This window comes from Canis lupus, chromosome 14, assembly GCF_011100685.1.
Source record: "Canis lupus familiaris isolate Mischka breed German Shepherd chromosome 14, alternate assembly UU_Cfam_GSD_1.0, whole genome shotgun sequence".
Classification (NCBI taxonomy): domain Eukaryota; kingdom Metazoa; phylum Chordata; class Mammalia; order Carnivora; family Canidae; genus Canis; species Canis lupus.
Window position 1 is genome coordinate 47,364,264 of NC_049235.1, and position 25,152 is coordinate 47,389,415.

Here is a 25,152-nt window from a genome sequence, read left to right on the forward strand (position 1 = left end):
TCATTATATATTCTTCCAGGTTTATTATAGGCATAATACTCCCATTTTTCCAGCACTACTACCAAATAAGTAAAATCACTATATAAATTGAGAGGAACTGAAAATGTCTTACTCTGCAAAAAACGAGAGGAAATGAATTACTGTCATAAGATAAAAAATATCTTAAGCTACCATTCCATAACATAAATCCTGTGAACGTTACTTTTTACAAATACCTATGTTTTGGCTTAGAGTAATCGTTTTCTAAAAACCAAAACAGTTTCATAGGTGCTTCATAAAAACCTACCAGCAATCTTACCTAAAAATTTACTTTTAGAGAAAAAGCTTCACATTCAAGAAATAGGAGACGACGAGTTTTCTTCTATTTTGCTATATACTCAGTTTTGTTTTTCAGCATTAAGAATTGAGTTTTAGTGTACACCTTAAGTTTACATAACGTTTTATATCAAATATTTCTGATATTTTTATATCAAATATTTTATATCAAATATATCAATATAATTCAATATAAAAGAAAAAGAATTGAATTATGTCTGAAGTTCTAAGTAAAAAGAACCTGAATGTTTATTCTACCCTGTGTAACATGGCAGTCAACAGCTACTCCTTGATTATGTCACTTACACTACCATTCTGAGGTCCTAGCCATTTCCTTATTTCCAGCACAACATAGACCTGGAGCACTGCCACACACCCTGCAAGACCATAACATGATATGCAATACAAAACGATCTCACTACCTGTTACTCATGTTTCCTTTACTTCAAAAGTAACAAATAATAGGACCCCAGTTAAATACCCTGGTTTACATAAGGCAGGTCCAAACCATATTCTCCAGGATCCTACTCTTTGAGGTGTCTGAAGAATGCTGTGGCTGTTGGCTGCATTTCCCCCTAGAACTGCCTAATCCAAGAGGCCTGCTATAATTGCTAAATATAACGTAGCCATAGCAAGTTTCTTGAGTAAAGTCCCCTAACAAAGACTCTAGATAACATGCAATGGTTACCATATCTTTATAATATATCACAGTTTTACCCTACGTCCGCTGTCACCAAGCCTGGCTGATCAGAAACACCTGTGGAACTTTTTAAAAACATCACTCGGTCTTACAGTCTTCCAAGAACACATTCACTCACTCTTCTGCTTCCCAAAGGCTAATTTGAGTAGATTGATAGTGAAACTGAGTAAAAAAGAATTTTTTTAGTCACCTAGATCCTTGCTATTCAATGCACGGTCAAAGCATCAGAAGCATCAGCATCAACTGGGAGCTTGTTGGAAATGCAGAACTTCAGGCCCATCAGACCTGCTGAACAGACTTGCAGCTTAACAAGATCCCCAGGTGATTAGCACAAGCATTAAACACCAAAAAGCACTGCCCTAGACGATTCTGATGTATGGCCAGCTTTCAAAAGATTAATCCCCTAACCCTTAAAATGTATAAGGAAGAATATGAATAAATTTCTAATGTACTTTGATTACTGTGGAGGGGCCCCCATGAAAGTCAAGAGTAACAGATTTTTAAGACGCCCAAAACTATGGTTTCACTCACCCTTGCATTACATATGGGAACTGATGACTCTGTGCTGGGTCGGTTTGTGCTTGTGGAAGGGTACGTTGCCTCAATCCCTCTGAGGAAGAACTGGCAGCTAAAGACAAGGTTTCTTGACTGGATGATGGAGTTGTTGATCCTGACTGATCTGAACTCTACAAACAAAAATGTAATTATTTCTTCTAGGAGACTTAATTCATCGCAATCATGAGATTAGAGACACATTGTTAAAAATGCATTTATGAGATCCCTCTGCGAAAAGTGAATCTTAGAAATATACTGATCTGAATCTTGTGCCCAGTGTAATAGGCTGATATTTTAATTCTGATGAGATTAAGAGCTCAGAAAACCAACAAATGCAGGTATGAACAAGATACCAATCAAGATCTTAAAATTCTCATGTTCCAAAAAAAAAAAAAATCCTCATGTTCTGATGATGTCATTAACTCACAGATTCAATAACTTTAAATAATATAACCCCTTGAAGATCACCCCAATTCGTTGCTGTATGAAAATAGTTCGTCACATGTTTTATGTAAATTTAAATCATAATTACATTTGATATAAATTACAGTTATCCCACTTTAAATAGCTGGACACAATATAATTTTAATATCCTTCCAACTTCTTTAGATTCAGATTTTACCTGTACTGCCTTCCTATTGACTGGATGTCTTTTTGTATGTCTATCTTCCTAAATCCTGCCATATAAAAGGTCCCAAGGACACTGGTCTTTTTGCAAAACTAACAAAGCTTTCTTTAAAGATTAGTCTGGGGATCCCTGGGTGGCACAGCGGTTTAGCGCCTGCCTTTGGCCCAGGGCGCGATCCTGGAGACCCGGGATCGAGTCCCACGTCGGGCTCCAGGTGCATGGAGCCTGCTTCTCCCTCTGCCTGTGTCTCTGCCTCTCTCTCTCTCTCTGTGTGACTATCATAAATAAATAAAAATTTAAAAAAATAAAAATAAAAATAAAGATTAGTCTGCATAAAGTAGACACCAAGTAGGTGTCTACCTAATCAGACTGAGAAGTCTAATCCTTAGGGACACAAACTGGTAAAGGCCTCTTTTTTGTCAAGATCTCATTAAGTTGACCAGCATAAAATAGTATTCATTTATTTTTTTTTATATAAATTTTTTTTAATTTTTATTTATTTATGATAGTCACAGAGAGAGAGAGAGAGAGAGAGAGAGGCAGAGACACAGGCAGAGAGAGAAGCAGGCTCCATGCACCGGGAGCCCGACGTGGGATTCGATCCCGGGTCTCCAGGATCGCACCCTGGGCCAAAGGCAGGCGCCAAACCGCTGCGCCACCCAGGGATCCCTGGTATTCATTTAAAAAGAAAATTAACAGAAGAAAGGCATAGCCATTTGGCAGCACAGCCTAATTTTGCTAGAACTAATTTCTTTTGACCTTAATATTAGATAACTCTTGCATGACTAGATTTTTAAGACAGTCTCAAATCCCATTGAAGGGGAATTCAACTTAATTTTCCCTTGATATTTTTCATATTTTCATTAACACAGCTTGAAAAAGCTGAATATATATATACTAACGACATGAAATCATGACTGAGAAACCATGAGACAAGTCAGGAGAGGTCTTTCTTAACAAAAACTGAAGCAACACAACTGTGTCCAAAGACTATCTCCTGAACTCTGTGCCAATGCCGATATTTTCTCCCTTCTTATGAAAGGTAGGAAACATAGAAAGACCCTTGGGTTTACTGACAAACTATACTTCAGTTTAACAAAAGCTAAATTCCCATAGCTAGTGCTAGAACATACCACTAAGGCCATACTAATTAAACGTAGTAAATAAAGGATCTAATTCTTAAAGAAGCAGTTAAATAGTAATTACTGAAAGGTCCTTCAATTAGTTATCACCTCTGCCATCCATCTCCTCCCTAAAGTTTTCGCTAGATTCTTCACAAAAAGGAAAGTATATCTGGCAGTATTTAAGTAAGTTCCTTGCCCAAGAGGTTTAAAGCAACCTTCCACTCATCCAATCCTTTTCTCTCACCACCAAAGGTGTCATATAAAACCTTAATGAGAAATCAAAAACAATTTAACATAAAGAATTTGTCTTTAAAACTTACAGAGTATATCTAATTTGAAAAGTTCAACTATTTAAAATATTCCCAAAACAATTTTAGGCAGATGGAAAAATAAGAAGGAAAAAATGAATACTCAAGTTTGAAAGAACTGAGTAGGTTAAGTAATTTTTCCTCCTGAAGTTGAAATGTATGCCCAAATCTGGTCATTTGAAAAAACAAACTTCTTGACCAAGTAATCTACTTCAGGAAGATCTAGCATACTCCAAATTTAAATAATTTAATTCACCTTGAATAAAACACAGTATATAGAGTACTTTTAATATTTTTGAAACTTTACTGTCCCTGGATTTTAAATTATGCAACCCTATCATCAATCTGTTTCCTGGGTATTTTAGTAATTAAACTACTGAATATTGGATCTTCCATCCTTATAGCAAAAAACTCATGGGGAACAAGCTTCCAGGGACAACACTATGCACTGGTTCTCTAAAAACAAAGTTTAAACAGCCTAACTCAAGTTGTTCAAAACACAATCTCACAACCCACAAGCTCCAATTGTTCTGTTTTTCACTTAATAGGATAATCAGAAAACTTTAACATTTACTCCTCCCAAAACAACTCACAGAATTGCTGCTGGACGCCAGTGCTTCAAGACTTTCTCTAGTGGTGCTGGATTTTGGAGAACTGGGAGGAGTCCGAGAAGTACATACTAGATGAACCATATGATACTCATCTTGCTAAAATTAAAGAAGATTACATTTAAAGGGTAGTACTGGAAAATGTATAGTTCAAAAAGTTGGTAGCTAAGGTGAAATATTTAGCTCAAATTTTAAGTTCCTTTCTAGCATAGCCATTTTATACAATAAATTCTTGCCATGTGAAGGTACATTTACCTTTTTAGTATTTGGGGCCCTTCTGAATTCAACATATTCCCCATGCTTAGAAAATCGTCTAAATACTCAGTACCTACTATATGAAAAAATAATTACTTTGTATATCAAAGAGTCTTGAAGCAAGCAGGGCTGTGTAGTCATATCAATGCAATCTATTACTTCAACATAAAGACATCTAGCATCTTAATATCAAAACTAATAGTCACATTGAAGTTTAGGCCTACAAACTTCAAGTAGTGAAAATATTTCCATTACTTGAGACTACAGCCATAATAAACTCAACTGCAACTACTCTCATTTGCCTTTATTTTAACAAGGTGATGGATAGTGTTTTTTTTTTTAATTCAAAAACTAGTTTTACCTGTAACAATTATACACGTACAATTAAAGTGTACGTTTGACTACATTCAGTACATATTCCATGTGTTTCCATAAACCTACAACTAAGACTGAAGGAAAATATTCCAATAAGGATTAAGATTGGCATTTAAGCTTAGTGATTTCATGAGTTTATTTATAGTCAGGCATAAAGCTAGTATGGAAGATGGAGAAAGGAGAGAAAATAAAAGAGGGCAGAGAAGAATAAAGGATGCCTCAGCAACTTTTAAAGAAAGAAAGGAAAGAAAACAGAATGATAAAGAAAAGGGGACAGTAAGAAAACAAAGATGCCCAGTTGTGAGAAAGAAATAAAGCTACCAGAAACTAAGAATTTATCAACTGCCTCCCATAAACCTAGAATTGTGCTTAACTCTGAGGTAAATCCAAAAAAAAGGATCAGAGTCAGCCCCTCGCCTAAAGAGGCTCATATTATTAAAAGTTCAGAATAGCACATTAAAACACAATTAGAGAATAGATAAAGTCTTTTGCACAAAACAGAGAAGCAAAAATTACAATTGCTTGAGAAATTTGGAGAAAGGAGTTAATCGCATCAGAATGCTAGGGGAAAGGCATTCCCAGAGACAGCATGACATGAACTATGTCTATCAAGGGAGGTAGAAAGCACATCTGATTTAATATCCTCTTAGCTTCAGAATACAGAATACTAAAAAGCATCCAAGGATAAGATGTTTATCCTTAGAAACCTAGTTTCAAAGGTCATACTAATCATAATTAACTAGTTCTCATTCACCTTTGGGAATGTTTCTACAAAACAATTTATAACTAACTAAACAGCTAAAGCTAATAGCAGCATCTACCTGAAAAAAAGTAAAAGGGTACACTGACTTTAACAAAAATGCTTTAAAGGCCTATTCAAAATATAAACATATTGTTCAAAATGTTTTAAATAAGGGACACAACAGTCCTTTAACTGAAGCACTTTTATTTTAACTGTTCTCGTCAGAAATCATTTCTGAAAGCAAAAATCTTTTAAAGGAATATAAGGGAAGGGAGAAGAAATGTGTGGGAAATATCAGAAAGGGAGACAGAACATAAAGACTCCTAACTCTGGGAAACGAACTAGGGGTGATGGAAGGGGAGGAGGGCGGGGGTGGGGGTGAATGGGTGACAGGCACTGAGGGGGGCACTTGACGGGATGAGCACTGGGTGTTATTCTGTATGTTGGTAAATCGAACACCAATAAAAAATAAATTTATTATAAAAAATAATAATAAAATAAAAATAAAAAGTATTCACATGCATAGTCTAGCCATCCTTGGATTAAAATAATAAATAAATGTATATTTCAAAAAGCATAGAGCAGAAATGTTTTTAAGTATAAACACGGGGAAAGGTGAACAGGTGGAACCCAAAGGATTTCTAGGGTAGTGAAACTATTCTTCAGGATATTATAAGGCTGGATACATGTCATTACACATTTGCAAAAACCCATAAATTGTACCACACCAAGAGTGAACCCTAATGTAAACTGTGGACTTTTGATGATAATGCTGCATTAGTGTAGTATTCTGCATACGATGCCAACTGTAACAAGTATACACTCTGATGTGGAATTTTGTTAGTGGGGTAGCCTAGGCATCTGTAGAGGCAGGAGGTATATGGGAAATATATGGGAAATCTCTATACCTTCTGTTCAATTGTGCTATGAACCTAAAACTGCTCCAAAAATTCCAGTCTATCAGGGCACCTGGCTGGCTCAGTAGGTAAAGCATATGACTCTGGATCTTGGGGTCATGAATTCAAGCCCCATATTGGGCTTAAGGCCTTCCTTAAAAAAAATCAAGTCTGTCTAAAAGGAGGGGGGAAGAAATCTGCTGCAATACTACTATTTTTGAGGGGGCTAGGGAAGAGAGGCTGTTATACCACTTTGGCAACCTAAAACTACCTGATTAAAATGAAAGTAATAACAAGAAGTCACACTGGCAAAGCTAAAATTTCAACTATCTAAACAGAAGAAATATACCAGTATAAGATTTTTTTTTATGTTTCCCACAGGTGATCATAAACATAGAGGAGAGGATATAGAATATAGATCTTCTAAATCAGATTAGAGATATCCAAAAGAACATTAAGAGTTAAGTCAAAGAGTTAAGGTGAAACATAAAAGCTATGTATTTGATTCTGCTACATTCACAAACAAAAAGTAACATCTCAAATGCAGGGAAGCTCTAGGAGTATAATTCCACAAATGAACATGAGGTAAGAGCTGACCTTACAATAACATTCCAGCTGATTCTCAAAAAACTACATTGAAATATACTTTAAAAAAAAAGAAACATATTTTAGCGCTAAGCACCAACATTCAAAGGTTGCCAACTGATCGACCAATTGGACTTCCATTCATTTCCTGTCCTGAAATTAAACTCCTAACTCAAGCAATTTGTATTAAAACATCATGCAGTTTGGTCAAAAGGGGATTTAAGAGAGAGAAGATTATTAGTGTAAATCCTTCACTTCTATTTGAATGCCCTACTCCTGCTCTACTGATCAATCAATACTGCTTTCTGATACAAGATGTCAAATACCAGGACACATAATCCTATTTCATATTTAGCCATCACATAGCTATATAAAACTATTACCTAAACTAATTAGAATCTATTATTATGTTATTTTCTAGTTCATGTTTACCTGTTATGCTACCCAAAAGGGTTGATTTTAAGTATCTAAAAACTGAACCACCTGGACATCAATAACACTTCAGAACATATCTCCTCTCACACTCTGAATGTATCTGGTATCAAATAGTGGTAGAAAAGCTTACTTTTCTGAGAATGTCTTTCAGCTGCAGATGATCGGGAAGCAGTCTGCCCGAATACACCAATCTCTGATCCTTCGTCAACTAAGAAATGGGACAAAGAAAAGAATTCAACTTTTTCTAATTACACAAATTCGAAGTTGGGAATAACATGCCTAGAATGAGTAAAGTAAAACTCCCTTTAGGCACAGATGAGCAGAAAACTGACAGAATTTAAGAATTTTTTTTTTCCAAATTCTACTTAAAACATTAAGAGCTCAGCATATGGTAGTCTATCTATTGAGGATATAATAAAACACAGACAATTACCATTTAAAAAAAAAAGGAAAAATGGTAAACTGGAAGTTTGCCTTCTCAACCATATTGCAATCCATGTATGACTATCATTAAAAACCTTCAAGACTATATAAATGAGAAAGTGGCTGGCCTTCTAGTAGTAATAGTCAACAATGGGATAAAATTTCAAGGTCACCATAGTTATTTTGAATTGTTTTGCCAGTATTTTTAATCTAAGAGAATACACAAGATTTATTTTCTTCTTTACTAACATCATGCAGAATAACTTAATGGTTTTGGTTCAAGATCCATTTGGATTTAGTTACAGTTTTACATAACTGTTCTAGTTTTTATTATTCCTGCCACTCTCACAAATACCTCCATACATTTTTCAAAAACACAAGATTAAGAAAAATCAACTCAAGTGCACGGAGATTCAGCTGCCATGTCTATATGCAATCAAGAATAGGAAATACATTCTGGTTACTTCTGCCCTATTTTGTACATAATAAATCTGCTAAGTGCTCATACTGCTAACCAGTAAAGTATTTAAAATCAAAGCATTTATGTATGGTCCCCATAAGACCTCCTATTTCATAACTGGAAAACAGGCAGATGTTCCATGAATTCTATTAAAACAATTAAATATTTAAAAAAAAAAAAAAACAAATATTAGCTGTATCAACAAACTGCTAAATATGCCAAATCCAAGCAACAGCTGTAACAATTTTCAAACAGAATATATGTATTCAGTGTGGCTACTAAAAAGGGTCTTATATTAAAAATAATCATACTAGAAACTGTCATACTGAATAAGATCTGGTTCAGAGAATCTTAAGTAACCAAAGACGAAAGGAAAGGTATAGCTGTCTTTCCAAGATACTTAGCTGTTAGGCATAATCTAGATTCTCCTGGAAGTATTTTTGAGTGTGGCATTCCTAAAATGCATAAGTTCAAATTCCCATATATAATAACCAAGTCAACACAGGAGGTGATTTTTTAAAAATATATCTCGCAAATCTTGAAACTTCAAACAATACATGTAAATATTGAGTGTGTGATGAATAGTTAATTATATAACATAAGTTAAAAGCCAAGTAGATAATAATTGATTTAATCCTTCAACAAAATGAATTCTATAATGCTTTATAAGCTTCCATAACATACTTATTATTAATTCAGTTGGAAACTAAAAAAATTTTGATAAATACTACATCATAAACTATCATTTTTCCATCAGTACAAGCATTTAATAGATACTTCTATGTCATATCAACATTCCACATAAAGGACATCAGTCTTATGATTTTTTTTTTTACTTTACTATGAAAATTCTCAAACATACACAAGATAGAGAGAAAATGAACTCCAAGGTACCATCTTCAAGAATTCCTAAATATTCAACTCCAACAATTATCAATATTTTACTATTCTTGTTTCATCTATCCCCCATTGCCTTTTTGAGGAGAAAGAGATTTTTAAAACAAATATCACACGTCATTTCTTTTCACCGTAAAAACAGTATGTGTCTGGAACAGGTTTGAGGATTTTTTTCAAATAACTGAACATTGCCACAGTCAACAAAATAGTCAATTGGGTCAACTTCAAATAAATTTGTATCTTCCCACAACAAGAGAACATCAATTTTCTTGTTTTATTTTAAAGATTTTATTTATTTATGAGAGACAGAGAAAGAGAGGCAGAGACACAGGCAGAGGGAGAAGCAGGCTCCCTACAGGGAGCCCAACGTGGGACTCAATCCCTGGACCCAGGATCACCCGCTGAGCCAAAGGGAGATGCTCAACCACTGAGCCACCTGGGCAGCTCAAGAACATCAATTTTCAAAAAAGCAGAATACAGTAACAAAATATAACAAAATTACATGGCACGTCCCACAAAGTACAGGAAGCAAAAACAAGTATGGATGGGGATGTGGAGAAACTGGAACCCTCACACACTGCTGATAGGAATGTAAAATGGAACAGCCCTTGTGAAAAATTTTGACAGTTCCTCAGTTAACAAAGAGTTATTATTACCCAATGAAGGGCGCCTAGATGGCTCAGTCAGTTAAGCAGCAGACTCTTGGTTTTGGCTAAGGTCACGATCTCAGAGTCCTGAGATAGAGCCCCTAGAGGGGATCCATACTCAGCACAGAATCTGCCTGAGATTCTCCCTCCTTCCCCCTCTGCCCTTCCCCCTGGCTCACATGCTCTCTTTAAAATACATCTTTAAAAATTAAAAAAAAAAGTTACCTGATGACTCAGGGTATATAATTCCATTCCCAGGTATATACCAAAGAGAATTGAAAACTTATATCCATAAAATAACTTGCATAAGAATGTCCCTAACAACATTAGTCATAATAGCCAAAAAGCAGAAACAACCCAAATGTCCATCAATTAATGAATGAATAAACAAAACTCTTTAAATATGTTGTATTTATGACATGTAATAAATACTAGTTGGACATAAAAAGTAAAGAACTGATACATGCTAAATATGAGTGAACCTTGTAAACATTATGCTAAGTGAAAGGAGCCACACAAAAAAAAGACCACATATGCTATGATTTCATTTATATGAAATTTCCAGAATAGGCAACTATATAGACAAAAAGTAGATCAGTAGTTACCAACAATGGAGAGTGACAACTAGTGAGTATAGGTTTTCTTTTTTGAGGTAACAAAAATGTTCTGAAATTAGACATTCAAAATAACTGCACAACTTTGTGCAGTGGATTACTAAAATCCACTGAGTTGTACATGTTAAAGAGCAAGTTTTACAGAATGTGAATTATATCTCAATTAAAAAATTGTTTCTTGAAATATCCAAATGCCTTCAAGTGATCAGAAATTTTGAAAGAAGTGGGGCACCTGGGTGGGTCAGTGGTTGAGCATCTGCTTTTGGCTCAGGGCCTGATTCCCAGGTCCTGGGATCGAGTCCCACATCATGCTCCCCAGGGAGAGCCTACTGCTCCCTCACCCTATCTCTCTGCCTCTCTCTCTCTCTGCGTCTCTCATGAATAAATAAATAAAATCTTTATAAATAAATAAACAAGAAATTTTGAAAGAAAAAAAGAATCCTTTAATTTTACTGTGACTGAAAAACACAGTGCCTAACTTAGGTGAGAAGATTTGAAAATTTTTCAGTCACTAAAGCAATTGCCTCTTCACTTTATATATCAATGAATTAATTTAAATATCTGGAAAACCAGTGTTAGGCATAATAAACAATTCAGTAATCAACTGACTGAACTTTCAATTAGCCTTTTTGGATTATAAACTACAGTATTAGGAAAAATACAGATTTTGAGATCTCAATTCAAATTCAATTTCACTTACAAAAAGTGACAAAATTTTACTTATCCAGGCCTTCTAATAAAAGCATCGTTTACCTTAACTGAAAATCCATTTCTGTATTAGTTAAGGAAAAGTAGTGCTACCTGCTATGACAAACTCCATAATCTCAGTAGCTTAACACAATAAAAGTTCATTTTTCTCTCTTTCAATATAAAAATCCAGAATTCGGGATTGGTAAATATAAAACAAAGTACTGATTAAGTTGTCAATTAAAAGTCTACTGCTAAGATACTGGCTACACAGATACATATACACTTGACCATCTATGTTAACACCACCACCATTCTTCCTGTTGCTCACACCCTACATCCAAGAGTCAGCAAATCCTACCAGATAAAAGCTACTTTCACTGCCTCCACCGCTGGTACCTGGCATTATATGGTAGAGCAGAGACAGCTAAATTACCAAGTTAGAAACATCCTAATGGTACTGAGGAGCCCAGAGACAGAACTATGCCACTCCAAATAAATACCTGCTTAACTAGCTGGCCCAAAAAATTTTGCCACCCACGTAACAGACATTGCTAAAAACTAAGGTGAGGAAAGCTCACTACCAAGTATAACATGCAAAAATAGATTATCAACTCGGGAGATTTTTTTCTTTCTAAAAGATTTACATATACTTTCTAAAGTATCTGACCTTTTTTTTTTTAAGATTTTATTTATTCATGAGAGACACAGAGAGGCAGAGACACAGACAGAGGGAGAGGCAGGCTCCATGCAGGGAGCCCAACGTGGAACTTGATCCTGAGACTCCAGGATCAGGCCCTGGGCTGAACGCGGTGCTAAACCACTGGGCCATCCGGGCTGCCCAGTATCTGACTTTTTAATGTTTAATCAGACATCAAGAACAGATAAAACACTATGTATCCCTAATGCATTTAAAACATTCACAGGTAAAAAAAAAAAAAAAAAGAAAAAACATTCACAGGTGTCTGATAGATGAGTTTACAAAGCCAACAACAGTTTCATATTTCTAGAAAGTTACCTCGTTGGTATTAAAAGGTGAAATTTTGTATATGAAGAACTAAACAAGTCTTTCATTATGCATGGCTTTAAAAAAATCATGTCCTTAGTATATGCCATCAACATAATCAAATAGCTTAGTAAAAAATCTTCAACTTATATGTTGGTTCAAAGAACTAGAACCCAAATCCTTTCAAAGTGGTAATTACTGGTATTTCAGTACCTACATATAGTTCAGTCACAAGTGTCTAATAGCTTTAAAGAGGTGGTTCCCAGAAGGTGCACAATATATTTCTGTGGAAAATGAATTCTATGAATTTGTACTGTAACATATCTTTTTCTCAATTTGTACTGTAACATATCTTCTTCTCACTCCCCTAAATTCACTCAATTTAAAGCCCCAGAGAATTCAGAAGCACTGTAAACAGAAGCATGGTTTACCCAAACTGCCTCTACCCCTTATCTCCTTGGAACAATAGTAAACAAAACCAGCATACAGGAGCTTTAAAAATATAATTTTCTCTATAACTCCAAAGAGACATTCCCTGTGTAGCAGTTTCTACTCATAGACCATTTGCAAATCAGGTATACATACAACAGAGAATGCCAAAATACATGACTGCTATAGTTTATACAAACAAGTGAGGATGTGAAGATAAAGCAAAGCAATGGCTTTGAGGTCTTAAGATATTAAGTTCCCGTATCTTCCTAAAATTTATCAAAATAAACAGAAATAGCACACACTAAGATAACATGCATTAAAACACTATTAAGGCTAAGTTATCCATTCATCTACAACCTTCATATGATAAACCATCTGAACACATACCCCTCCTTTTATAGTTCACCTCTTTTCAGTTTGCAAATATCTAGCTAAGATGGCCAGGTCCCTAAATGCCTTTTTTTTTTCATCTTATTACATATAACCATCATATACAATATGAATTATAATGGTTAAGCACTGAGGCTTGAAAGTCAGACCAACGTGGATTCAAGTTCCAATTCTACTACTTAAGGAGTTCTATCACCAAGCCTCAGTTTCCTTATCCATAAAATACAACTAATAAATAAAACTTACATCATAAGGTGTCTGTAGGGAATAAACGTGATAAAACACATAAAGTTCTTAGTAGGATGCCGAATATACATGGCAATCACTTAGTAAATGGAAGTTTAAAATCTGAGCACCAAATATGACGTGAGAAACTTAAAGTTCTAGAAAAATCTGATTTTAAAAAGACGGATGCATGATTAAACAAAATATAGTACTGTTATTTTCCAAAAGAATATATTAGGAAGAGTCTACAAAGGAGTTAAATAAAATAAATTTAGTCAGCACTCATTCAAAACTTTTCAACAATCTTCACATTCAATTTAATAATATCCTTTATTCAAAGAGTTTTAAAAATATGAATGATATTGCTAGGGACCATGAAACTCTCTTAAACACAGGCACTAAAATTTTAAAGACAAGTCTTATAAAACAAAAATTATTTATGTGTATGGATTATTATAAGCTCCTTTAGGTCAACAGTTCTGAGACAGTTAAACGAGTAAGTCTTAAAAACGACCTGCCTGAGTAAGGTAATAGGGAATTACAAAAGTGAGGCAGATGTAAATCTTAAATTATATTATTATTACAAGCTATTTCCACTGCTAATGAAATTAAAACTTCCATTTGAACTGTGGGCAATTTGGTTATGAGATGTTATATCCTCAGAATACAACTGGTTCTATTCCTATTTCTTTAATTCTAACAGATCACGGTGCAGAGGAACAATCTGAAAAAGCAGAACCAACCTCCCTAGCTGACCAGGAGAGCAAGCAGATATAAGTAATGAAATTGACTGCTTTAGTTTAACAACTTAAAGCACCAAGACAAAGGAAACCTACCCAGAACTGAGGCATTTTGACCTCAAGACTGAAAAATGGAGAACCAAGGCATAAAATCCCCAGAAAGGTTTGCCCTCAAAACTGAATTCAGGGTGAGTTGGGTCCATCTTGGTTATTGTTTGTGTATGAGAACAAGAGTGAAAAAGAAGCGATAATGAGAAAGATGCCTACTCAGACTTAAGAGATCCTTACTTTTTAAGTTTTCTGTAGGATAGTCCATTCTACTGAATAACATTAAGTTCAACTATTTTGATATTTATATCTCTAGCAAATAAGCCTAAACAAGATCAGTCTGAAACTACTCAAGTAAAAGTGGCATTCTTGACAGATATCTTCATGCCCCAAATTAGAGAATAATTATTTCACACTACAGGCCAATTTCAGGATCTGAAACTCTAAAGCCATAAAGTGATGACAAATGTCATATTAGAACATGATTCACAATTACCTATATACACTATCAACATGCACTTTCCAGTTCTTACACGAAGTCCTACAGCAATTATCAACACCATTCAAAGTTAAAATTCCGGGGCAGCTCGGGTGGCTCAGTGGTTTACCACCACCTTCAGCCCAGGGCATGATCCTGGAGACCTGGGATCGAGTCCCACATCAGGCTTCCTGCATGGAGCTTGCTCCTCCCTCTGCCTGTGTCTCTGCCTCTCTCTCTCTCTCTCTCTCTCTCTGTGTGTGTGTGTGTGTGACTATCATAAATAAATAAAAATTTAAAAAATAAAATAAAATAAAATAAATATCCATGTGGAGATTATCTGGGATTAAGTCTGTATCTGACCAGATTTTACACACTCTTGCAGAGTTTAGCTAGAATTCTGTTAACGGCAGTATACTTTTGACCTACTCTTTTAGAGTTCCTAAAAGGACAACTTCAAACCTCCATTCTGCTCCCTCCAGCAGTTCCTGTTTACTTTTCTAGAAGCCACTGCCCACAGGCACCAAGGCCCTCTATCCACCTTTGGCCCATAAGACCTAATGGCAGCAGTACTGACCAAACCATCAACTTTCTACTCCTTACTGGGAAACACCTGCTTCTACAAGGCACTGGAACCGTACTCTGCTTCCAAATCACTCACTTCCACCCGGCAGATGTGCAAAGAATCAAGAATAAGAAATATTCTCTGTTAAACATCAAATAGCCCTTGAGACACCTAAACACAGAATCAGTGTTAAGCAGTCTTTGTGGCTGGTCATAAGAACCCACACTTCCCTCATAATATATTATTATAATATTGCCTGTATCATAAAAATGTTCTCTGTTCTAAATAACCATCTTACAAAGTGAACTTTTAGTACTCCAATTTCTAGGCTGAGGACTACCTGTGGGGTATCATTCAACAGTTGGTGTGTTCAATGACCAAGACACTTCAAATCAGTTCTCATAAATAAATTTGAATGCAAGCCTGTCAAATCTAGTAACCACTGGAAGTCCTCAGTGAAGTTCTAAGACAACAAACACATAGTCCTCACCCCCAGGGTCCACCCACTCTCATTAACCTGGAAATAAACTTCAGTATTACAATTCACTTAGAGAGGACTTGCTGGAAGAGAAGAAAAAAGCAGGTTTGCTACAGTTAAACATGAAAGTGTGTGTACAAGCAGCAGGTGGGTTAGGGGGGCAGGATGCAGAAAAGTTTGCAATTCATCTATCCTCCAGCAGGCAAATGATCCACATGGGCACTAGAGATTAGAACAAGGACAGAACCCCTGCCAAAAGCTGGCTTCTCCTGTGTCCAGAGAAGTCAAATGGGTTTCACACTCTTCTCTTAGTCACTTTTTGAAAAAAAGAAAGTTTTAGAAAAGTGATAACTCTTGGATCTATCGTCGTGTAAACCAAGTCCCTTTTGGTTTAATCATACAATATAAAGACCTCATATAAGCACATACTTGAGCATATACCTTGGTGTGCATATATACACATACTTACACTTATATATGTAAGCATATACTTCTATATTTAGGAATGGTAATCTGGCTATGTTATTAGCAGTACCACGGTAATCTATGACTTTCAAGATTGACTATTCTGTAAAGCAATTTTCCCCTTTGAAAATGTGTAAAACAAATATGTAATAGGGGATCTTCCATAAAGCAGAAAATATTAAAACAAATGTGTTACCCCCTGTGTAAGTCTTAACTCTCGAACAAAAGATCTGAAAAAAAATGAGGATTCCATCTACTTTGTTTTAAGTACTTAAATACCTCAGGGTTTTTATTTCCCCTACTAAAAAAACTTGTAGGGACGCCTGGGTGGCTCAGCGGTTGAGCACCTGCCGTTGGCCCAGGGCGTGATCCTGGAGACCCAGGATCGAGTCCCACATCAGGACTGCATGGAGCCTGCTTCTCCCTCTGCCTGTGTCTCTACCTGTGTGTGTGTGTGTGTTTCTCACGAATAAGTAAATAAAATCTTTTTTAAAAATTCAAATAAAAACACTTGTATCAAAAGTGCTAACAAATAAGGGCAAGTAAGAGTTGTTTTTCTAAACCTGTTTTTGCCCTATTTCTGTAGTTCTTCTAAAAGTCTCAACGCCTAACTAAAGCAATAAAAGCTTTAATATAAATAAAAGCTTTAATATAGGTTGCAGTGTTTATCTTTTTCTTTTTTTTTAAGGATCCATCTGTCACTCCCATATTAGGCCAATGCCTTAAATCCAAAGAAAACGGCCCTTTTTCATGCCTGTCAATTCTTACGTCCCTTGATATTTCTGTACAAGAACTCTTACTAATTAACTGAACCTCATGAGGAAGATGTTAACGATGGTTAGGACACTCAAGACACACACACACCTCGGAACTCAAAATACTTCGCAGTCTGGCTGGGGACCTATGCGGCTCCAGAGGGGAGGGGAGGGGAGGGGAGGGGCGGGAGGGGCAGAGCGACGGGAGCGCATGGCACGAAGAAGTCGCTGGCCCGAGCGGCTGAGCCCAGCTGTTAGACACTTACTGGTTTGCTAGGGTACACGTTAGACAGATGCGTTTTGAGTTTCCCCACGGTCCAGTTCAAGAAGCAGCTAATAGTCTGGTCGCTGTATTTCTGATTCGGCGCCTTAATGATGAGGGTCACGGGAATCTCCATCCCGTTTTGGTCCATGGTGCCCCCCAGGGCGGAACCGAGTCCAGAGGAGGAGCCCAAAGGGGCCGAGGTGGTAACTGGCGGCTCGACCGGTCGGGGACGGCAGCAAGCGGGTGTTAACAGTCCGTGTTCGAGGCGGTCACAGGCGCATCGGGCGATACAAAGGCCATCGCCGGTACCAAGGAGGATGGGCGGCGGCGGGGTCGGGGTCGGGGTCGGGGCGCCCGGCCGTGGGTGCAGCTTTCCCCGCCAGGTCCGGGCTCCGCGGGCTCCGGGCTCCGCCGGGCTCCGGGCTGCGGAGAGAGGCCGGGAGGGAGGAAGAGAGAGAGAGCGAGAGAGCGAGCAATGCGGAGGGAGGGAGCCGCCGCCCCGCCCTGCCGCGACCCCCGGCTGAAACGCAACAAGGCCCCTACGCGACGGCGCTGCCGGGCGGCCAGCGAGGGGGCCGCGCCGCTCGGGGCCACCGCCGGGGCAGCGGTACCTGAGACGAGGCCGCGGGGCCCGCCGCCGCCGCCGCCGCCCTCCGCGCCCCGCCTGGGCCGCCGGCCGCACAGTCCCGCCGGGCGTCCTCCGCGGCGGCCGCTCCCTTCCTGCTGCGCGGCGGCGGCGGCGGCGGCGGCGGCCCCGGGTCTCGCGAGGCGGCGCGGCGGCCGCGGGAGAAGTTGGCCGAAGGGCGCGGCCGGCTCTCCGCCCGACCCCTCGGCCGGCACAGGGCGGCGCGGCGCAGGGCCGGGCGCGGAGGGCGGCGGCGGCGGCCGCAGGTGGCAGGAGGGCGGGGACTCGGAGCCCGGCGCCCGCGCGAGCGCGCCGACTCTGTTGTTGTTTTGAGGAAGGTCTGGGTCCCCTTTAAGCCGGAAGGAGCGGGCCGGAAGTGCGTCACGCGGGGCCCGCCCAGACGCCGGGTCCTCGCGGTCCCCGGGAGCCGCCCGCCAGGGGTAGGGCACCGCCCGGGTAAGGCACCGCCCGCCCCGCCCACCTGCCCGGGTTAGTGCACCTCCCGCCCGGGTTAGGGCACCGCCTGCCCAGGGTAGGGCACCGCCGGCCCCGCCCACCTGCCCGGGTTAGGGCACCGCGGGCCCCTCGCACCTGCCGGGGTTAGGGCACCACCCGCTCGCCCAGGGTATGGCACCGGGTCCGCCCGGGGTAGTGCACCGCTGGCCCCTCCCACCTGCCCGGGTTAGTGCACCGCCCGAAGTAGGGCACCGCCCGCCCCACCCGCCAGGGTTAGGGCACCGCCCGCCCCGCCCACCTGCCCGGGTTAGGGCACCACCCGCCAGGGTTAGGGCACCGCTGGCCCCTCGCACCTGCCGGGGTTAGGGCACCACCCGCCCGGAGTAGTGCACCGCGGTCCCCTCCCACCTGCCCGGGTTAGTGCACCTCCCGCCCGGGTTAGGGCACCGCGGGCACCACCCGCTAGGGTTAGGGCACCGCCTGCCCGGGGTAGGGCCCCGCCGGCCCCGCCCACCTGCCCGGGTTAGGGCACCGCCCGCCCAGGGTACGGCCCCGCCCGCCCCGCCCACCCGCCAGGGTTAGGGCACCGCGGGCCGAGTTCGAGTCCCCTCGCAGCCGCTCTGCGGTGCCGGAGCGCGGGCCTGACGGCCTGACCCCGTCGCTCGGTCCCGCCCCGCAGCCGCGCTCAGGCCTCCCCGCTGGCCGAGCTGGCGCTGGCACACCCTGTCTCACCCGCACCCGAAGATGAGAGAAGCGTTCCTCCACCCTAGGAGTCGTCTCTGCAGGAGTTAGTGACCTTCCAGATGCGGGATCAGACGTCCGCTCCGGGGGTCTTGCGTCGACTGCCCGCGAGGCACGGTACGGGGGCTCGGGCGGAGAGGCCGCGGGGTGCACTGCGCAGGGGCCGAGGCTCTCCGAGAAACCTCAGGTCGGCCTCTACCTTCCGCGTGACCCTGGCTGCCCTTTCCGAGCCTCAGTTTAGTTCTCCGAGCGGCAAAGGCTGCCTAACTAACTGCGTGTTGAGGAGTCGATGAGCTCCGAATGCAAGCCGTGGGGTACAGTGGAGGCAGGTGACAGCCCCTCGGATGTCGCTTGCCGTCTCTTCCCTCTCGGTCCTCCCAGAAGTTGGCACGTGTTTACCGAGCCCCCTACTGTGTGTTTCGTACTTCCCGAGATGAAGAGGGTTGGCTCTGGCTTTTCGGCGTAGAACGCAAAGGTTATGGCCACGGCCCGACGCAGCATGGGTCCCGGGGTCAGTAGAGCCAGTTAAAGTCGGGCGTGCATTTTCACGGGCTTGCACCTACAGGAGAAGGCAAGCGGAAAATACAAAGAGCTGGTCTTTTTCCCTCTGCACTTCAGAAGTCTGAAGGTTAGCTACCATTGAGTTAGTGACCTAGGGGAAATTCTTCCTCTCTATAGCTAGTGCAGCAGGAGAGGACCCCTTTGACCCTGACTTCGTTCACTTCCTCCTTTGGAGTACCGATCACATCCTAGCCACACCCTCTGAACGCTCTTCGGCAAGAAGAGCATCATTTTTTGTCGCCTATTGAGGACAGCGTGCTATGACTCAGGTTTTCTGTAGCAGACCCTGGTCTCTTTCTACCTCGTACTTGGTCATCCTAGTGGAACTTTAATTTAATTCTAGCTAAAAATACTTTTTCAGACCCCTTTATATCTAGGGGTAGCCGTTTGACGCAGGTCTAGCCAAGGAGACAAAAGATGAAGTTGCCACTGGCTCTCTCACGAAAGCTTTTAGAGGGGCATGGTCTGCAGGCCGGAGCTCAGCCTGTCCTTGCTTGAGGAATATGATGCCAGAGGTGCAGCAGCCGTAGTTCAGTCGTGAAGCAACAAGCAGAATAGAGGCTTGCATTCCAGGGATGGCAGAGCAGAACAATTGAAAGAGGCTAGATCCTTTATGGCATCATTGTGGGATCATGTAAGTCCCAAGCTGTCCGTCCTAAGACTTCTTTTTTGTCCACTACCTGTTTGAGCCAGCAGGTTTCACAACCTCCTGTTAGCCACCACCACCTAACCAGGCAATTCTTGTCACTTATGCCTGTGACTCAGACTGAGTAATGTGGTCATCTCACTTGGCACTATGAAATATGCATTTTTAGTGAGATAATTAATAATTATTAAGGAAGAATGTGCATCTCACTATTTTTTTAAGATTTTATTTATTCATAGAGATGCAGAGAGAGAGAGAGAGAGAGAGAGAGGCAGAGACACAGGCAGAGGGAGAAGCAGGCTCCATGCACCAGGAGCACAACATGGGACTCGATCCCGGGTCTCCAGGATCGCGCCCTGGGCCAAAGGCAGGCGCTAAACCGCTGCGCCACCCAGGGATCCCTGCCCTATTTTTTTTAAAGATTTATTTATTTATTCATGAGAGCCACAGACAGAGAGAGAGGCAGAGACACAGACAGAGGGAGAAACAGACTCCTCGCAGGGAGCCCCATGCAGGACTCAATCCCGGATCCCGGGATCACGACCTGAGCCGAAGGCAGGTGCTCAACCGCTGAGCCACCCAGGCGTCCGGTATCTCACTATTTAAAGCTGAAGTTCACTAGTATGGACAAAAGCATTTAAAAAGGTAATGAACATTGAACAGATTGAAATATATGGGTATAAAGATGATATAAACAAAAATGATTTTTTTTTATTTCACAGCCACCTGATTTAAGTGCCTAGAAATGCTTTTGCTGTTGCTGAATTTGGCCATAATAAATGATACTGGAAAAAATAAAAAAAAATAAAAAATAAATGATACTGGAATGTGATCCCATTTTTGTTAAGTATATGTGTATGTAGAACAGCATGTGAAGGAGTGGTCCTCAAAATATTGATAGCGTTTACCTTGGAATGTGGGGTAGAAAAAATTGTTAGCATTGAGGTGATGCAAGGTTGCAGTTACTTAAAGGCTGCTATGAGCATTGAGCTGCCCCTTTAGATTATCGTACATGTTTCAGATAAATGGAAATGCAAAAGAACAACTGCACATCTGTACCACTTACTGATTAAAGATAACCTCCAATGAGAATACTTACAAGTGTGATGCTAATAGATAATAAAGGATTTGTAGTTCTTTTTTTTTAGGATTTGTAGTTCTTAAGACTAAATCTACTTGAACAATATTAACTATTCAGTATACATAATTCTAGTGGTTAATTCAGTAGTTCAGAGTGACGAGGTAGTTTTGTTAGCAAAATAAAACAAATCTAAAGAAAATTCTTTGTAAATAGTATGAATTGATTTCCAGTATTTGTGGGACATTTATTTACTTCCAATTCTTTTCATCTTTGAGATGAGAAAGAGGATAGCTAGAAAAGGGTATATTGACTCATTCTGTGAAATTCAAGTTTCTTCTAAAAACCTAAAGAAAATAAAGTGCTTGTTACTGAACTTTTCGTAACTGAAATTTGGAATATCTTCCAGGATGGTAAAATTCTCTATGATGTTGAATAATATAGTTTGTGATATTTGGGTATTTTGTTCTTGTGGGGTTTTTTTAAAATCTTGAGAGGAAAGACTTTAGTCAAGTGATGATCTTGCAGTTGCAAATTTCAAAGATGATTTTGGCCATCTGGTTTCTGATTCCTTCTATTTCCACTTATACCAAACTTGCCTTTTTTTTTTAAGACACTGTGCCACAAAGTATCCAATCAAATCTTAATCAGGTTCATTGTTTAAAAACAATGAAATCCTACATTTGAAGCCTAGGAAAATTAGCTCGTTTCAACACTACACTTTCAAAATCTTAATTGGTCCCAGATGTTTGATTATAAACCATATTGTAGAAAATGGAAGGAAGAAAAGCACACATGCACTAAGTGCCAAGTGGGTGATTTGAGGGATGTGTCATCTAATGAGTTCTCAGAACAGCCCTGAGAGGTAGTGAGAACAGTGAAGCTCAGAAATGCTAAGTGTCTTGCCCAAAGTCACTCAGCTAGTTCTGACTCCTCTATAATGCAGACTTTTCCCACTGAACTTTCTTATTTAAAGATATTCTCATACTTACATGGTAAAGATACATACCAAGACACATTCAGGAGGAGAAGGCTTTCAAAAGCAACATCTTAGAGGTTACCTAGATCAGTTTTCCAAGTACTGCCAATATTACCACATCTCTGAAGGGCAGTCAGCCAACTTTGGCTTGAACCCTTCCAAGGAGAAGGAACACTGTTGTTTTCACTACAGCAAAACCTGTTGTTAAGTAGCCATAGTTATTATAAGTGAATTAGAATCTGCCTTCCTATAATTTGTCATGAGGCAACTCTTCTCTTCTTGATGAATCTAAAATATATTTATTCTTACACCACATTCCCAGCTCTTCAAATGGATAACTATTAAATGCTCTCTGTGATTTCTCCAGATGAAATAGGCCCAGATCCTTAACAATCCTTAAGAACAGTTACCAGATTAGGGATCCCTGGGTGGCGCAATGGTTTAGCGCCTGCCTTTGGCCCAGGGCGCGATCCTGGAGACCCGGGATTGAATCCCACATCAGGCTCCCGGTGCATGGAGCCTGCTTCTCCCTCTGCCTGTGTCTCTGCCTCTCTCTCTCTCTCTCACTGTGTGCCTATCATAAATAAATAAAAAATAAAAAAAATAAAAATTAAAAAGAACAGTTACCAGATCACCCTGAACACTAACTCACCTTTGGACACAGTAGTTTGTATAACCCTCATCAATTATGGTGACTGCAATAAGCACTTAGACACATGATTTCCCTAGAGTAGTCTTCATAAGGACACACCTGTATTTCTGTTAGTTTGTGTATTAGTAGAAATCTTCATAAACTGGTTTACAGTTAGATTTCTGCTTTTCATAACCTGTATATCCAGTCAGTACTTAGAGTGACCATTTGCCTAAGACTGAAGTCTCTCTCTGATAATTCAATCTAGCAACCTACTTATGACAATCCTTGGAGAAAATTGTAGCCAAATGACATCTCAATGATTTCTTTAGGTGACCAGAGAAGCGAGGCAGGGGAGAGAAGTGGGGGACAAATACCTTATACTTTTTACCATTTAGAGAATTTTTACCTAAGTGTATAGATTGGTCTATTGCTGTAAAACAATATACACCCAAAACTGTGGGACAGAATTTTGGGAGCAGGTTAGTTGGTGGGTTTGGTTTGAGTCTCTCATGAAATTGTAGCCAAGATTTCAGCTGGCATTCAGTTACCTGAAGGCCATATTGGGACTGACTAAAAGTCCTTCTTCCAAAGTGGCTCACTCGTAAGGCTGACAAGCTGGACTGGTTATCTGTGTGAAGTCTCACTTCCCCCCCATATAGGTCTCTCCACAGGACTGCTTGAGTGTCCTCACAACATGGCAGCAGGATTCCCCCATAACGAGGGGTCCAAGAGACAAAGGCAGAAGCAGCAATACCCTTTATCTTGGAAATTACACGCTGTTACTTCCATGGTGTTCTGTTGGTCACAGAAACTATCCCTGACCTGAGCCCATGTGGGAGGAGTGCACATACAAGCATGAATACCAGGAGGTAAGGACCATCAGTCTCATATTAGAAGCCAGCTACCATAATGTACCTCACCAAAGCATAGCAGGTCATAATAGATACCCCCATTTCTTCTATATACAACCATCCAAGCCCAAATCCCAATAATAGTCTTGCAGTTGTTTCACAACTGCTCGCCTTTCCTCTAATATTCTTTATTTCCCCAGAGACCTTTCACTAATTTTCTCCCCCTAAAATTAGAACTATCCTTAACATTATTGGCTCTATTTCTCAAATGTTTGTAAATGTTTATATTTGTTACTAAAAAGCAAATCTAGTCGAATTTGGGGATATTATATTTGCTATTCTACATTCAAGTAAAGTCAAGAATAATCATTAAATTGAACCTGGAGAATAGTCATTAGGCCTTACCTGTGGCCTAATCTCTTAATCTGGGTTCAGAGATATACCTTGAATCATCTACAAAACTGTGCTCTTTTAATGTACACATGTGCATTTACCCAGAGGGAGAGCCCATGGTTTTAACAGCTCCTCAAAGGGGCCATTTGTAATGCCTTTCAGATGGCATTACAAATGCCATCTGAAATCCAATAAAATCCAATAGTTTTATTGATAGTTTAATTGTAATGCACTTACAATAAAATCCAATCCTCCCTGTAAGGTTTTTCCAGTTAAAGAAAGTGGGTTATTGAGCCAACTATCAAGTTTTTACCTCAAGTCCAAAAATACTCTTCATTGCCTGCTTTGTGATAATACAGATAAACCCTGTATATAGATTTCTCCTCTAGCTGTCATTAAACTAAGTTTTGTCAGTAGAGGGCACTAGAGGGACACTGGATAAAGAAGAGGTATCTCAAAAAAAAAAAAAAGAAGAGGTATCTCTACCTGTGTAGTGTCATATGCTTCTTTAGGTAGGCTCCTGCAGCATACATGGCTTCTGCAGCTATGGGATTCCACAGTGCCTGGAGGCTTGTGCTATGTAGCAACCTCTGTGAGCAACTTCTCCAGGAGCCCTCTCAGGCAACCTTGCAGCCATCCCTCATAAACAGCTTCACAAGTGGCTTCACAGTGTAGCACCACCAATACAACACCCTCCAGAAACAGCTGCCCCTCACACCCCTTAGGCAGCCTTGCACCTTCAGCAAGCCCCTCTGAATTCAAATGATCCATAGTCACTGGATTTCTTTAACAAGGGTCAATCTCAGGCCTAAGAGCATTAGATGATCCCTTATCTGATTTTCCTATATTCTTTAGAATTCACTTTGCTCCTACTAACCGTCTTTTTATCCTTCCAGTTCCCTTTTATAAGGAATATTTTTTTATATTTAACCTTCAATGTTCAAAATATTGTTTGATTTCTCTTTTGATTGGACCCTGATATACAGGATTGACATCAATAGTGGTCCCAGGAGATAAACATACAAAGAATTTAAGAATCGCTTTGGTCATGCCCTTTGGCTGAGCTCCCTTCAGTGGGAAATGAAAT

At 40.3% G+C, this 25,152-nt stretch overlaps 1 protein-coding gene across 1 annotated transcript in view; it reads right to left on the reverse strand.

Moving 5' to 3' along the window:
- HERPUD2 (HERPUD family member 2) overlaps nt 1–17,578 on the reverse strand; it is a 33,461-nt gene extending 15,883 nt beyond the window's left edge. The window contains exons 1-4 of the mRNA XM_038557326.1: nt 17,103–17,578; nt 7,657–7,734; nt 4,224–4,337; nt 1,547–1,701 (exon numbers count right to left, since the gene is read on the reverse strand). Coding sequence (XP_038413254.1) covers nt 1,547–1,701; nt 4,224–4,337; nt 7,657–7,734; nt 17,103–17,249 — 494 coding nt within the window. The 5' untranslated portion in view covers nt 17,250–17,578. The remainder of the gene's footprint in view (nt 1–1,546; nt 1,702–4,223; nt 4,338–7,656; nt 7,735–17,102) is intronic.
- Between the last annotated feature and the right edge of the window lie 7,574 nt (nt 17,579–25,152).